This window comes from Dermacentor andersoni, chromosome 10 (assembly GCF_023375885.2).
Source record: "Dermacentor andersoni chromosome 10, qqDerAnde1_hic_scaffold, whole genome shotgun sequence".
NCBI lineage: Eukaryota > Metazoa > Arthropoda > Arachnida > Ixodida > Ixodidae > Dermacentor > Dermacentor andersoni.
This window is the reverse complement of record NC_092823.1, coordinates 53,937,045-53,953,704: the sequence shown is the minus strand read 5'-3', so window position 1 is coordinate 53,953,704 and position 16,660 is coordinate 53,937,045. Positions and strand designations below refer to the sequence as shown.

At 43.2% G+C, this 16,660-nt stretch overlaps 1 protein-coding gene across 1 annotated transcript in view; it reads right to left on the bottom strand.

Moving 5' to 3' along the window:
• The window catches only part of LOC126543431 (potassium voltage-gated channel subfamily KQT member 1-like), a 167,078-nt gene that overhangs the window by 16,327 nt on the left and 134,091 nt on the right, over positions 1-16,660 (bottom strand). Inside the window, exons 6-8 of the mRNA XM_055077972.2 lie at positions 15,592-15,670; positions 13,161-13,257; positions 11,813-11,953 (exon numbers count right to left, since the gene is read on the bottom strand). Of these exons, the coding sequence (XP_054933947.2) occupies positions 11,813-11,953; positions 13,161-13,257; positions 15,592-15,670 (317 nt within the window). The remainder of the gene's footprint in view (positions 1-11,812; positions 11,954-13,160; positions 13,258-15,591; positions 15,671-16,660) is intronic.

Sequence of the window (16,660 nt, the reverse complement as noted above, 5' to 3'; positions counted from 1 at the left end):
TTCAGAGCAAGAGCAATTTGTTCTGGAAAACTCGCGCTGAAATGCTAATGCCTCCTTTTCGCCATCACGCATACATGGACCCGTGACACTGGTCCAATCACGAAAGGTGAAATCATGGCAAATCACGCATAGTTTAACCTTTACGCTTTAATAGTCGTCATGGCACTTTTTTTGTATGGCGTTCATACCTGAGGTCCCGCAGTTTGAGGCAACGTAACATACGCCATGCCCTAGACGCTTAAATTCGTGACCCCTGTTTAATTACTTGAAAAATGAACTCCGCAAATGCTGACGGATTCTTCTTGCTGGAAAGACTGCCTCGAAAGCTTACATAGCGTTCGTGCAAATTGGACGTTGCCGCAAGTACGTCATCAGGACATTGGACGGGTGCTCAAAATTGTGTGCGCTAATGTAGGTACAAAAAATGCTCCTTGAAGTACGTGCATCATTCATCGAAAAGCAGCCTCAAAAATATCTCATTTGCAAAAATTCAGAGAACTTCAGTGTTGTCCAAAAGAAAGCAATTAGCAAAGAGCTTTATCCGTCCCCGGGAGACATTCCGTTATCTTCATTCGGCCTTGGCCAAGGCATGAAGAGCCTAGTTGGATATTCTTAGTGAATGATTTTGCGAGTTAGTGGCGTAACGAAATGAAAAAAAAAAAAGAAATATGTAAGAAGAAAGTGGGAAAAAAGGCCTGCTTCAATCGATGACCGCTGAGTTGGGCAACGTCACTTGGAAGAATGGGTAGCCCAGCAATAAAATTCCCCGAATTCATCAGACTTCAAAGAAACGTGTAAGCTTTTCAAGGCGGTGCTTGTAGAGGAGGCCACGCGGCAAAAACTGCGAACCTTGCAAGCCGGGAACGAAAATCGATTGTTCCATCTTGGGCTCCCCCCTATGCCAAACGGAAGCATACAAGTAGGCGAAAAAATGAGTGATCTAAGGCAGATGCGGGCGTTCAGTTCCGAATCATCCGTCATTGCTTTTCTGTCATGCACTAAAGCTGCGGGCGCATACCTTCGATGTTTTCCCTACATCCACTTCCAGTTTAGGACCCCATATTTTTATAGCCTCAGTACTAGGCGACAAGTACTTTGTAGTCCGGATAGTAGTTTACTTGAAAGTTAATAGAACAGCAGTAAGTTCGCACGGCGGTTCGTAGATGTCTAAGTTTTCCTTACCATGACGTTCTAGCTTGTTCAGGTGTATACATATCTCGTAGCAATCGTCCAACAGCACCACTTACAATTCTTGGGTGTCTGAGGACACGGTCATACCCTGTACAGTAGCCCGTATTTCGACACGCAAAAGAATGCCCTGTGAGCTTTCTGAGCACTGTTTAGATTACAGACCGCTCTCAGAGCTGATCTTCCAATCTGGGCTGAATCGCTCTTGCAATGCCCGACTTACAGAATAACTAATTCGCTTTTAAGAAAGGAGTGAACTGAAAGTGTGAATATATAAAATTGCTGGCTCATGTGCAGAAGGTAGCAACTGTTGGATTTCTGTCTCGCTCGACGTATTTTGAAAGCTGCGAAAAAAAAGTGTAATTGCTGCTTTCTTGGAGTAAGATATACTGCTTGCGGGTTTATCAAGCGTAATAACTGCAGTAAACATTAGTAGTGCTTGTTCGGATCCTCCGTATTTGACAAAAAATTAGCAGATGAGAATGTTTAACGAAAATGTTTTTTGACAAGTGACTTCACACATTGAGCGATGAATAGGAGCTTAATGTTGACGAAAAGTACATATTTTTACCTAAATGCTGATTGATGTGGTAAGCCTGCCCGCTTTAAGCGCATTTTCATCTACAGTTTCCAAACGTCTAATCATGTTTGTTATTGCGAATTCGTTCAGACTATAGTGAGTTGAAATGAAAATTTTGTTCCCGAACTTGTCATGTTCCTTGAAATGCAGCAAATTTCAGCCTACTGAAATTGACTGATAATGTGAAAAGGATGTGTAAAACGGGGAGCTTCTTTTTGTTAGCGAATGTCCTTGTTAATGTGCGTGATCATGTGAATTCAATACCCTCTCATCATGAGTCCTCATCGCTCTTATATCCTTATTCTTATCACCCTTATATATATATATATATATATATATATATATATATATATGGCAAAGGCGCTTATTAGTCTCCGGCGTATGGGAAGAACCGCAAGCGCAGGGCACAGATTCGCAGCACGAGCGGCATTCACGAGCAACAGCACTGAGGAGGATGACCCACTATAGCGTTCCAATCCTTCTCTACATTATATATATATATATATATATATATATATATATATATATATATATATATATATATATATATATATATATATATATATATATATATATATATATATATATATATATATATATATATATATATATATATATAGCTCCCGGCCACGGCGGCCGCATTTCGATAGGGGGCGAAATGCGAAAACACCCGTGTACTTAGATTTGGTGCACGTTAAAGAACCGCAGGTGGTCGAAATTTCCGGAGTACTCCACTACGGCGTGCCTCATAATCAGAAAGTGGTTTTGGCACGTAAAACCCCATAATTTCATTTTTTTATATATATAGCTGTTTCAATTTTCAATATTTTACACATGGCTTGCATAATTTCAGGAGAGTTCACGTTACAATGTGCAACGAAATGTGCTCGTGACCGCGCTCCAAAAAACTGGACAATCGCCCCTTCACAGAAGATTATGTTCTAGGACACTGGTCCAGACGGGTTTCAGCGCTCAAGGCTTTAAGGGCTTCGCTGAAGTTCTTAAGGGCCTGTTAATTGTGCGACCGCCTTTGACTATTGTTGCGCGTAACATAGCGTTACTGCGTGGATTTTTCTTGTTTCTTTTTTATCTGTCCTCTTTCTCCTTCTATTCCCTTTAACCCTTTCCCCAGCACAGGGTAGCCAGCTGGTAGTTGCACTGGCTAACCTCCCTGTCTTTCCTTTCGTCTCTCTCTCTCTCTCTTGTATAATTTCATAAAAAAGTGGAGCTGAGAATCAATCCTTAAATAGAAGTGCCAGCCTCTGTCCTAACTTCGTCCCACCGCATCAGCAGAGCATCTATATGGCGTTGTGCTGCTAATAACGAAGTCGCGGGTTCAATCCCCGCTGCGGCAGCCTCATTTCGATTGGAGGCAATGCAAACACGCTCGCGTATCATGCGTTCGATGCATGATACGCGATACGCACAGAAACACAGGTGGTCAAAGTTATGCCGAAGCCCTTCACTATGGAGTCCCTGATAACACACTTTGTAGTTTCGCGATGCGAAACTGCTCGATATATCTAAGTAAATTTTTGCCACCTTTCAGTATTTCCTTTAGGTTTCTATTTTCCTTACGTAACCGAGGGGTTTGTCACGCTTTGCAATGTTTGCTTGAATATCACTTTTAATTTGTTTTGCGCCTAGCTGGCTACATCTTTAATAAAACTTCTTACTTATATCTGTTTTCCTTAATAAGCTGAACGTGAAGTGCTTATTATATATATAAACGTATATATAAACGACCCTTATGCTAAACCAGACATTATACCGCTTAGAAGTAGTACAGTGGAGAGTCCTTAGGCATATCCGGGAAATACATAAAACTAGACATTATAACTGAACACATGACAGCAAATAGTGTAGCAGCAGTAGCGTTGCGAATAAAAATGTCGACAGAAACCATGTCGGGATTATTGTCGATGTTAATGCGATTAGTACTGAATAAATGCCGAAACACACAGTACGCGTACATACTGCCACTGCAAAAGTGCGTAACATAAAGGCGCGTACAGCCGCCCTGCTTATCTGTCGCACTTCCCTCTGGACAAGCTGCGCCATCTAGCGGCGCCGCCGGGAATTTCGCGTGTGGAGCGTTTCTGAGTGTATATGACGCGCTTTCGATTACGCCCACCACCGGAGAAATATTAAAGGATGTTTTTTTTTGCCAGTAGATGGCGCCAGATACCTATTGACCCACATCCGGTTATTCCAGTTGACATCAAAGCGGGTTTATTGGAGAGCGGAAGATACGCAGTCACACGTACTTAGTGACCCTAGTTGGCGGGGAAGAGGTTTATCGAAGAGTGGCACGCAGCCGGTGTCACATACGGAGCGACTCAAGTTGTTTTAAAAGAGATCAGGTAAAGACAAATCGGCGTGCCGCAAACTGGGCGAAGCTTGTGCCGCCTAAGTTTGATATGTTGAAGGATGATGAGATCACAGGGTCACTTAAACAAATGAAATAATGCTTAAGGTCATGAGTGATGCATGTAATGCTCAGATACGGAGCACTGTCAGAACACGGCTATCTGCTATGTGCATTTTTCGCGTTTTGGTACTTATCGTAATCTGGTTGTGCTAACATGATTGTGGAATTATCTTTGCTGTCAGTGTCTTTGTCTTTCTTTTTAATCTACCTTATAGGCATTGTATGCGCACGCCTATTCAATATCACAGTGGCCAACCTGCGTTTATGTTGCGATGTTAGTTTATTTTAATATTTCTTGTGCTTCATTAATCCGTTCTTTACACGTATTAGTTTTACCTGCCGGCAGCCAGCCTCGCACACAAGCAACATAGCTTATGCTGGCTACCTATGGAACTGCGACATGAATGCATATACTAAATTTTTAAATTTTTTTCTCAAGGAATGCTAGGAGCTTTACAAAGTTTCTGACTGTTGGTCTCAAACGTGGTTCTTTCAACCCAGCAGCACCTTAGTTGCTCTAACCGTTAGACCATAGAGTAGCCATTGAGCCAAGTTCACGAGAAAGAGGTCCGATACGGGCAGATCGACGTACGGAACCGGGTGAAGTTCACAAAGAATACAAATAGCACTGATAGGATGTGTGAAAGTTTTGCGAATTATTTTATCAGGATTGATTAAAATCCGCAGAACTCTGTCTCTAAAACCACCAACATGAACAGCTCGTCAAACTCGCCATTACTGGCTATAGCAACCTTCACCGAAGCCGACAGCTTACAGTCCTTTTTACACCGCGCACAGCCTCAAACTGAAATTCTCTTCCCGAACACGTACGTACTTATGGTGCCTAACTCTGATAAAGGTGTTTTAATGTATTTCTCTTTCTAATAAAACATGAATCTCTTTTTTTTTGGCATTACAAGTACGTGTATCGGGGCCCCACAAGGTAAAACTATTTCATACTGACCGTTTTCCAATCTCCCGACGTCAAGCTTACGTAATCGCCAGCGCAAGCATCGGGCGGTGACCTGCAGCCTTGTTTGAACAGGCCAATCAAATGCTCTCCTAGTTTATAGGAGGCCATTTTTGTTTGCTTCGAAGGCAAATAACATGGCTTTGCTAGCTTAATAGGTTTTCGCTATCTAACTTACTGACAAGAAACCAGGAGTGCGCACAAGTAGAGAGGGATTCGGTGGGTCCTTGCTACTGCAGTGAAAGTAAACAACTAGGTGAGGAGGACGGTGTCCCTGTCTGCGATTGGTCCACTTCTTCTTGCTTAGCTTGCAGTGGCTGATCGAAAATTGCGGCGGGGTGGAACGGAAGCTTAAAAAAACACTTGTAAAACAAATACTGAGCGAAGACGAGTTGGCACAGCGATGTGTAATACATGGAAAAAAGGGCTCGACAACATTAGACTGCCACCACAAAATTTTGAATATATGCCAGATGGACCTGTGGGAAAGCACCTTATATTCCTCTCGCACTGGACCGTCTCCGGCTATTCTGAATGAAGAATTCAGTTTCGTTTGGCGTATTTTTGATTCTTCAGTGCATACACGTCCTTTTTACATGGTCATTTTTCGCGGTTTTATGATGTCGCGTGACAGACAGGCGTAGTGGGCACCGCCAGAAAAATTTGGACCAATAGTGTAGGGCCCAGGGCGAGAGGCGTATAATTGCAAAAATATTTTTGTTTGGCCCAAACAGACATAATCAGTGTGTACATGTCATATCAGATGGACAGATTTCGTGGTTTTCATGACGTCGTGTGGCAGACAGGTGAAGTGGGTGCAGAAGCCGAATAGAAGCAGATTACAATAGCATTACATCACAGCGCCCCTCTAATTGTACAATATGTGCATTGTACAGTGTATGTACTGTGCGGTGTATATGACCGAGTACAGCGTTTGGCAGTGTATTGCGCTATGTTGAATTCTTGCTCCACTGCTGTGGCAGGTACCAATAGTACCATCCACAGTTGGCTGCTACTATTGTGAAATAAATGTGCAAGATAAACTCGGCCGGTATTAACAAAACGATCTTACGCTAAAATATTGTTTCTAAGAGGAAATTGCCGCCAGTCTTCATTCTGGCCGTATTAGAAGCGAAAGTGGCTGGCGAACGACAAAAATATTTTTTATCCTATAATGTTGCTTCTTTGGCTTCTCAACCTTCACAAGTTTTTTTCTTCTAATCTTGTTGAAGATGTCACGAGTTAAGCCGCTTTACTTACGCAGGAAGCTGTCAGTGCATTCAGAACTTTAGAGCGCTAAAAAAAAAAGTTAAGCGACTTGGTTCTAAACGTTGAAGAATGCACCCTGGGATGCGCGGTTTAAACTGTAAGAAAACACGGCCAAGGTCTTTTCGTTATCTCTCATTAACTCGACTTGATCCCATGGGATGTAAACTGCCCCATCAGGTGAACCCAGAGAGCTCGGGTGACCTGTGCAGCGAAGGGAACCGTCAACATGGTTGCTCCGCGGTGGAGAGTGGGCGGCTCGCCGGGTGAACGGAATAAATTACCTCATTTCTTCCACTGGGGCCTCTCGTATATTTTTGCAGTGTCGATTACTTCCGTACGCCTGAACTGCTGTTACTGCCGGTTTATCGATGTAAAAAAAGGAAAGCAAATATACCGAGGGAGTGCCGAACTAATGCGGGAGAATTTCCAGGTAATGTGACCGGGCACCGGACGCCCTTCTTGACATATCTCTGTGCAAAAAGAAAAAGAATTAAAAAAGACAGAAAAAGAAAGAAGAAAAAAATGCAGAGCTTCGCTAATTCCAACACAATGGTAAGAAAAAGGAATGGGCTGGGAAGCTCAAGGGAAGCGCGCCGTATGGTCGCGCAAGAAATAAAGTATAATAATGATAATAATAATAATAATAATAATAATAATAATAATAATAATAATAATAATAATAATAATAATAATAATAATAATAATGGAGCATAGTGCAGCCGTGGCACGTTCGCTGGGTACGAATTGCCTTTTCTTGTCTTATAATTGCTTATGGAATAATAGTTTTCATGTTTCACACAGTTGTGAATAAGTTTTGTTCGAATACCCACTTCAGTCACGGCGTTCGTATACTTGATCACGGTGACTTGTTTTCACCTGTGCTGTTCAGCAGCAGCAAGAAAAGGCATCTCACATTAAGTGGCGGGTGAAGCGAACCTCTTGCCTACCCATCATGGTTCGAATTGGTCCCAGTTCACTGGCTATTAGAACACGTGACCACTTTGTGCGGTTTACGCACCGCGTTCTGTAAGCAATGGCGAAAGAAACGTTCTTGCTCTCCTCTGATGCTTGGAGCCAATAAATAACTTAATCGTGTGCTTTGAGCCGGTCATTCAGTTATGGTTGTGTTAAAACGCTACATGAAGGACTACGCACTGCCCCGGTATAGAATTACTGTGTAGTCATGAATACTCATTACAAAATGTGCAAAATTCATTATCCTGCCACCTCAAATTTCTCCTGCAGTAGAATCTCCAGCACCTCGAAATCATTTATATGTGACTCCTTTATCGACACTCCGTCATCATTCAGGACCGTAGCGGAAATGGCGGAGTGATCGGACATAGGCAAGCACAAACAGGCACATTGCTTCAATGGCACAGCGCGTAAATCCCCTTTCAATATTGCAAGGTCGCCTCATTCTTCCCACTACAAAGGGGTGTCCATCTGGTTGGTGAAAATTTCCTGAAATGCGAATTCCGCCGTGTCTCAAAAGTGAGCCGCGTGATCTGAATGTCGTATAGAAATGATAAAAATACAGGCGTTGATGTGCAGTTTACGAAACGCGCTCCTTGATCGACTTTTTTTGTGTGAATAATGACTTGTGTCTTCTTGTGCCTCAGAAAACGAGCTCCCTCGTTCTCATCCTGTAAGTAGCTTACTCTGATAAAGCCTTTGATGTGTTCTACATAGCTTTTAGACAGGTTGACTGTATGATAGCCTCTGTATAGATTATTCCCAAAGCGTGGGACGAGATGCCCGGGCGTTCCAGTCACTTTTGTGCAGGACTGCACAAAAGAGTGTCTTCGTGAAAAAAAAAAAAATTGGAAAAACGGCGCATATTTACCGCGAGTTTGATGACCGATATCTCCAAACTAGCGTCATTCTAGAAATCCTTTCCAAGTAGATGCGCCTTGCAAACTCATCGGCTACAATTAATAAAGTTCATTATTGCGCCCCAAATGAATTAAGTATGTACTGAGTGAATTGTTTTAATTACTTGCAGTTTAATTGTGGCAGTTAGTTGCAAATTAAATTAGGTTAGTGCAAGTAATGTCCCCCTCTCTCAATAATTCAGCTCAAGGAATAAAATTACGTTACCTGTAAAAGGCCATTTTTTATTTTGGGTAACCTTATAAATGATCTCCCCGTAGAACGGCGATTGTTGGGTTAGCGGATGTGTTCGTGTTTCGAGCGCTTTTGGAGAAAAGTGCTTGTGTGCTACAGATATTGATATCGTTATATTAATGATGTGGGAAAATAGTACGCGTTGTGAAGTGAACTACTATATACGGTGACCATCACGTAACCCACTAGTGCATTGTATTAGGTCAAACTCGTGCAACATGAAAGATTCCATCTGAATACCAGACGTTTATTTATATTACACAGAATTAAAAATTATTGCATCTAACCGTGCCGGAGACGGTGCAGGTGCACCCGCAGGGCGCGACCGCCTTACAAGATACAACGACCTTGTAAAGTCATTTTACCTCGCAAGAAGAACTTTCCCCACCCCTCACCGCAAGTTAAACAGGGCACAGGCAACCACCCTTCGCCTGCTACAGACGAATACATACCCCTCCCTCACACGCTATCACACTATATACCCCGACATCTACCCGAGCCAGACGTGCAAGGTCTGTAAAACTGAATCGGCAACACTCCCCCACATGCTATGGGAGTGCAAAGATCAATACCAAGAGCTTAATCCCGTGACCCTCTCGTCGAGATGGCACGCCGCCCTGCGCAGCTCCCATTTCGACGACCAACTCTGGGCGACCCAGCAGGCCTACGAAGCGGCGAAGAGGCAAGACCTCGACGTCCCATCGTGGGAGGCCTAGGCCCAGCCGACAGAACTGCTGGTGTTCATTAAAGTTTACTCTCTCTCTCTCTAGGCAGATAGCAAAATCAATCCTTGAACTGGATTGCTCGAAGAGGCTGACGCTTCTTGGCCAATAATTCAAGATATATATTCGACAGAAAAAGAAAATAAAAATTTAATTCATAAGCCTAAATAATTACTTAACGGCATGTATTTGTTCAAATTTTAGCCCGTCAGTTCGCACCGGAATCTTGACTTGGACCAAATTATGCGGATTGCATTTATTTTAAGGTATGCGCTGTCAAACTTGCGGTAAAAAACTACTGTTGTTCTAAATCGTGACTTACAGCGCAAACATAGACGGAGGACGACAAAAAGGACGACGTCCTTTTTGTCGTCCTCCGTCTATGTTTGCGCTGTAAGTCACGATTTATAACATGGAATTCCAACTAGCCCGTAGTCAGACCTTGCTTCAGTATACTGTTGTTCGACCTACTTTTTCTAACATTTCATTTCACTCACGGAAGCACAACATACGACATTAACGCCAACGTATTTCGTCGCACACCTTGGGAATGCATCTCTCGAGACATCTGCCATCCTGAGAATTTGTCCCAAGGGCAACGATTTGAGAACTCCTTGATTACAACGCGTAAATTGCTACATAAGAAGTTCATTAGTGAAATGCCTTGATTAGTTCAGCATACATTTTGATGTTTGCGTAAGTTTTGCCTGCTTTTCCAACTTTCGGAAAATAAAAAAAAGAAACTGAGGTGAAACAGCGCGAAAAAGACGAGGACACAAGGAAACGAATACCACAGACAAGCGCTGCTGTGGTATTCGTTTCCTTGTGTCCTCGTCTTTTTCGCGCTGTTTCACCTTAGTTCTAAGTATGAACCAACTAGCCCTCATCGAGATCTTAATAAAAAAAAAAGTTCCGAAATGAAGCAAACCTCACCACGCGTTTAACAAATAGTGAAAATTTAGCCTGAGCACTGCATACTTTATGCCGCGTACGTTTATGCGACGTATTGACAATGAACCTGATGCACAAGTTGCCGTCTTTGTGTTTACATTTTGGTGAAACTACACGTGTTTAGTTGCGTCCATGTGCAGCATCGGGCTAGTGCTGTAGAGTTCTTGGAGACGATAAGTTGTTTTCTCTGTTTCTCTCTTTCTTTTTCTGTTTGCGGTAGCCAATTTATTCGAGCCATATTACCAATAAGTGCTTCCCAGCTGAGTGTCCACCGCATGAGTAGTAACGTACAGAGACTTTCAGAGGCTCCCTTTTAACACACTGGCGCTTCAAGGCTTCTGCGATCGATACGCGCTGCAATATTTGCTCAAGTCCTTGATTCACGTTTCGCGTAAGAGCATTTTTGGGTAGCTTGTCAGTAGGCGCCTTCAGGCCGCGGTGTGTTTGCCGTCAACGAGGATAGCATATTCTGGCTGGCGTCGAGTCGGCGGCTTTGAAACTGAACGCCTTTGCCAAACCCGCTTTCTTTTCGGCGAGATTGAGTTCGATTTCCGATACAGTGTTTTCATACACGCCGCCACTCTGCAGCGCGTTTCCTGGATCGGAATTCTAGGCACCGCCAAAGAAGGTGGCGTGACAAAGTGTTTCTAATTCTGTGCGCTGTGCGTTTGGCACGTAAAGCTGTCGTCATGCACCCCCCCCCCCCCCCCCCCCCGCCACTCACCACCTTCAAAAACAACTTCGTGCTGACGTTTGTGGCAATTTATTATTCGGTGTCTTATCGTAGAGGGGGTTCGGGGTTCGGGTTTTCATTCTCCGAGGCAGATTCTCTGCACAGTCGTCTGGACGAATAAGCATATGTTCTGGTATTGTTGCTTGCAAAAGAATGAAGTCAAAAATACATCATGGCAAACAACCACGTCGTAAACTTTCCTTAAAATGTTGCTCGCGTTCAATATTTTTGTTTTATTACTTTCGGTATTGAGTGTCGGACGCCCTTCAATGAGATAAACAAGTGCCGCGCTCAAGTACAGTAGCACGCTGACACGCAGCTACACATCTAAGTGTATTTACCTTAAGATAGAAGGTTGATCATGTTGGCAAGAATTCGTCTAGAAGTTAGGGCTGTGCTCTAACTAAACAAAGTTCAGCAGAAGACAGCCACAGGACATGCCCTGACTCAACTGTCAGATTTATTGGAATGACTAACCTAAATGCATACAAGTGACAGTATCACAAATAAACAAGATATGACACGAAAACTGCTTACAGCTCGGTTCGAGAAAATGTGTGTACACTGTTCTGGGTGATCAAGTTAACTGTTGAACTGGACCTGTACATAAAGACTGTACATACCTTGCAGGCATGGAGGAGCTGCCTAAGCTTATAATCACTGTATTGGCTCACGAAATATGCCGTTTTCCTTGGCATGGACAGTCTTAATTATGCTTCGAGCAAGCTACTGTCAGTGTTTTCGTCAGCCGTGCAGCTCATTTGCCCATAGCCATCTCGAAATCGGTGGACATAGCTGTTCTCGTTGTACCCTGAACACACACCATTCGGGAAACACTCACCACTCCCCACCAGAGGGCGTCGGCGTAACTTGTGAAATCGGACTTTCCCTCGATGCCCATGGCGTCTTTCTCGGCCAAGTACATGAAGTAGGATGAGAAGATCAGGCCCAGGAAACCAATGTACAGCGTTGTGATGAGCTCCTGCGTAGGAATGAGATCGCATCGTACAACACAAGCTTTAACCCAATACGTTTTGCTATAAAGAGCTGATTTATCAGACATCGACAATAACGATGTCTGATTGAGTGAAGGGCCAACATACACAGTGCTAATTTTTCAGTGCCGAAACTGGACAAACAAATTGTCAAGACAATACAGAGCTCTGAGTATCAACTCATCTTTGTAGTTAGTTGATTCCACAAGATATGTAAAGCGTAATCGGACAGAGAAATGGCGAGACAACCGAGCAGATCAGACAAGGCACAGCGCTTATGTCAGCTCGTGGGTATAGTTTATTTTTCCGGAATACATAAGGCGCCATTTCAAAGCGATAGGAGGGCGTCTTTCTTTCACTTGGTGGTTACACTTCATAAATTCTCGATAATCCAACGATACATATGCGTTAACAGCAAGCGCTATGTTTTGCTAGATCTATACGATTCTCCCGCTCCTATAATCATCAAACATTTGTAAAACCAGATGACCCAACAGCAGACCCGAGTATCCAACTAGCCCTTCCAAAACACTGCTCGGTCGTCTGCACAGAGGAGTTTTTTCGGGGCTTAGAAGGGCTGCTCAATATGTTGGATGGTCCTAAATGTGCGTATGCCACGAGAATAGGGAAATCTTGGCTTGTCACGGACCGCTGCGCCACTTGCCAACTCTCCACTTTGGACGTTTGGCAATCCGTGGAGCCACTGGAGAAGTTATTGGACTGTAAAATTGCAGCGTGCAGCTTATTCCCATGAACATTTGTGTTCGGTTACTTGAGTGATTATTAAGCTGTGCGCACTTGTTACGAACAGTTTCCCCATGATCGACCACGAGCATAACCTGGAACCTTTCCACCCACGTTACATGTGATTACAGCTTTTGTACGAGAACAATCGACCCTTTAAATTCCTTACCTGCTGCTGAGCACTCTTTTCCTCCTAATGTATCTACTTCTGCTGTCGGTGCTGCTACGTCATGTTCCAACATATAGGGCTTTGTGGTATTCTTGCAGATGCTTTTTGCGTGTGGAATTCTTTGTAAATTATCTATTGTACCCGCGCCTGCTATGGACATTTATGGTTGCAGTGCGTAAGGTAACAACAAAAGCGCGGCACTCGAATGCGTGCAGACGAGAAAAAAAATAGCAGGTGCGCACTTTGGTTCAGGTTTTGGTCACGAGCAGTTGCAAACTCACCTGCCTATGTACAAATACTACGGACCCGAGCAGCCTCCAGGTGCCTCCCTGCCGGTCGACGTGAAGCATGCGCAGGATCTGGAGAAAACGGATTCCCCTGTGGACAACAGGAGAGGTACGATGTCCGTAAAGTAGCGCCATCAGCAAAGAGACTTGGTTCGTTTCCCTGCCCCGCGCTCCTTCTTTTGGCAATTATTCTATTCGGGGGTATCTATTGTAGGAAAACGCCATGCGCCTGCGACATGGTAACGTCGTTTTTTTTTCCCAGTGAAATGTGTTTAAATTAAGTCCTCAGAGTGGGCGTCTTAAAGGACAACTGCAACACAATTTTACTTTGGCCGAACATGTTATAAACGACTATTATTTAACACTAAAGCAATCCCCGCAAAGCCACCGGGATGAGAATTGTATTGTTTTCGTGTTAGCATCGTTTATACAGCATCCAAGTAGAAGACCCATAAAAAATTCCCCGCTATGAGGTGACAGTATTGTGCCGGCTCTGGCTCGGGGTGGCATTTACGAAGGCCTACTCGTTGCGCATTGGAATGGGGGATACGCCCATGTGCGACTCTTGCGGGACCATAGCAACGATTGAACACATCCTATGTATCTGTCCCCAATACGACGTCGAGCGCTAAGTTCTCCGGACAGCACTGAAGCAGCTGAAGTCTAGACCATTTTTCGTAATGAAGATCTTGAACCCTGGCCGTTCGCGTCGATGGCACCGAAGGCCTCGCAACCATTCTTGAAATACCTCAAGTCGACAGGTCTTGAGAACCGCGTGTAGACTCGGTGCGAACCTTGCACTGTGGGCGAAACTGTGCTATCTCTTCATCTCTCTCTCTTCTTCACCCCCTTCCCCCAGTACAGGGCAGAAAACCGGACGTGCGTCTGGTTAACCACCCTGCCTTTCCTGATTTCTATTTCTTTCTCTCTCTTTCTTATAAGAAGACGCATGCACCGGTTGGTTGTGGCTATGACGTAAGCCCCAGTATACCGCCTCCGAGATTTCTCAGCGCACCGCGCGCAGCCGCAGTCTCCACTTTATCTCGGAGGCCATGCCGGTTAATCACGAGTTCAGTTCATGAGTCATCTACGGCGAGCTGTAATGGCGGTGTCTTCTTTTTCAGCGTTGGTATAAAAAAATGGCTGTTCTGGGAAGCTTTTTGTGACGCTTTCATTTGTATCTTAAGCGTCAAATTTGACACGAAGCTGCACTATGTCTACGCTATCCTAAGCTGCAGTTTTTACGCGGTCAAAGATTTTGGTGTAGCTGGTTCTTAAAGCTAGAATTACTTTACTTCGCATGTGCCTCTGTAAAAAAACTTGAAGATGAGACGGAAAGCAAGCTTTTTCAAGAAGAACACAAAATATTTCCCGCAATTTCACAATTTTAGCAGCCGACAGCTCCAACCTCCCAGAAGAGTAGCTGGAGCAGTATTTGGACTATCTTTCCATTGCCAAATCAAGGTTACACCTAGTCTCTCAGCTGCATTCATTGAACGTGAAATGGCGTAAATATTTGCAATTGTGGGTCACAGATAATCGTGTTCAATTGTATTTTTTAAATCTAGCAATCTGTCAACTCTTACGAATAAGATGGAACCAGATGAGATTATTTTTACATCTTTCTTGTTTTAATTTTAAGATTGTTTTAATCTGGTGTGCAACGGAGGTCAAAATTTTCAAACCAAGTACAGCTGGAGAGAACAGAAGGTTTAATTATCACAGACATTGACAGTTAAAAACATTTTCACAACCAATATATTTTACGGTAAGACTTCTTGCCAAATCGAGCAATTATATATTTTTGTATTTGTGTCGTATTACAATATTTGACCGCTTATCTGCAGAATATTCAATATGTGCGGATCCAACGTGACTGGAATTTGTAGAAATGTGTGTGGATATGCAGTGCCAGTATGTGCGAAAAACAAATGCAATATGATACACATCACTACTCATCTGTAAGATGGTGCCGGCCCCAGACGTGGGTGTTCTGTATTTACGTCGCAAGGAAAAGGGAATTTCATTCCTTCAAAACCAATAGATCACTCCGTAAGGTTAGCGCAGCCCCGATTATTTATTCATGTATTTAAATTCCTAGTAAGCACTAACTTTAATTCTATTCTTATCTGTGCTCACACTCTAACTTACCCATTATCAATTTCTTCTGTAAGATTTAAACTATTGTCTTTTAGTACTACTTAACATATTGAATTTTAGCTGACCAAACTGATACATTACGTTTTTCTCTTGCATGGTTTAAAGTTGTATTTATCCACGCGTGAACCAACTCCCGTTTCGTCTTCACTCGAGATATCATTGTGCCTAGGCACATATCTTGGTTTTCATAGCAAAAGAAAAATTGACTAACCATCGTATATCTGCTAACAGTAAACGCACTCGCCATATTTGTCGAATTCCTTACCTGATGGCTGAGGTAGCAAACACCTGGCCGTTCGACCCGGCCACTAGGACCACAACAGAAGCGACAACGACGATGAGATCTGAAAAGAATAGGACAGCAAGAAAATACACGACCTATATTATTCTGTTGCCGGTTTATTGGAAATGAAAATAATAAGGTCGTCTTCGTGAACTTGAAGCCAATTTAAATGCTTGGTTTTGCTGCCTTTTGGGGACTCGATACTAGGTTTTCTACATAGGGATCAGTTTGGGGTTGTGTGTGTTTTCATCCAATCATCAGTCAGTTTACGATGCTGATTTCAGGTTTTAATAACAATGTTCAATCAACCTTCTTGTCGTTTCTTGTAGATGTAATCATTCATTCTTCTGCTCATTATAGGCACTATTATTTTCTTTACAGTTTAACCTTTACCGATTCTTCATTAGTTAAAGCGGTTATTATCTGCGCGTACACCCTCCCGATTCCTGGCTTATTCCCCATTGTGGGTACGTGTCATGTTCTCAAGGCTCACCTGTATCATCCTTCACTTCGAACTTGCGTAATGTTTTAAAAAAGTATTCTACTTTATGCAGTGAGTTCAGTATTACAGGTGGGATAGCAACTTAGCTAGTCGCAGCGAAGCGCTGTTTCCTGCTGAACTTTTTACTAAATAATAGAGTAGGTGAACTTGATATGAGAAAATAGCCTCATGGAACTTATAAGAAATGGAAGAGTTCTGGAGGTGCGCAAGGTTATCATGCCAAAAAAAAAAGAAACAGAAAGAAGCCATGGGTCAAATTTCATTCGGTTGAAAAATAAATTCGTACTTGTGATGACAAACTCACAAATCAAAGCTTAAACCACGTGCTTAAAGCCTAAACCACTTAAAGTTCAGTGCGACAATACGAAAGATATTTAGATAGCTGCACTATAATGTGACATGGCAAAGTGAATTTTCGAAGATAGCCATAGGCATAACGCCATAGAGCTCCACCCATAGAACATAGACGTAGTCAAAGCGCAATATTAAAAAGCGCAAGAAAACGACAAGAAAATGCGACTGTATAACGCAGATTGTCACTTACTACTT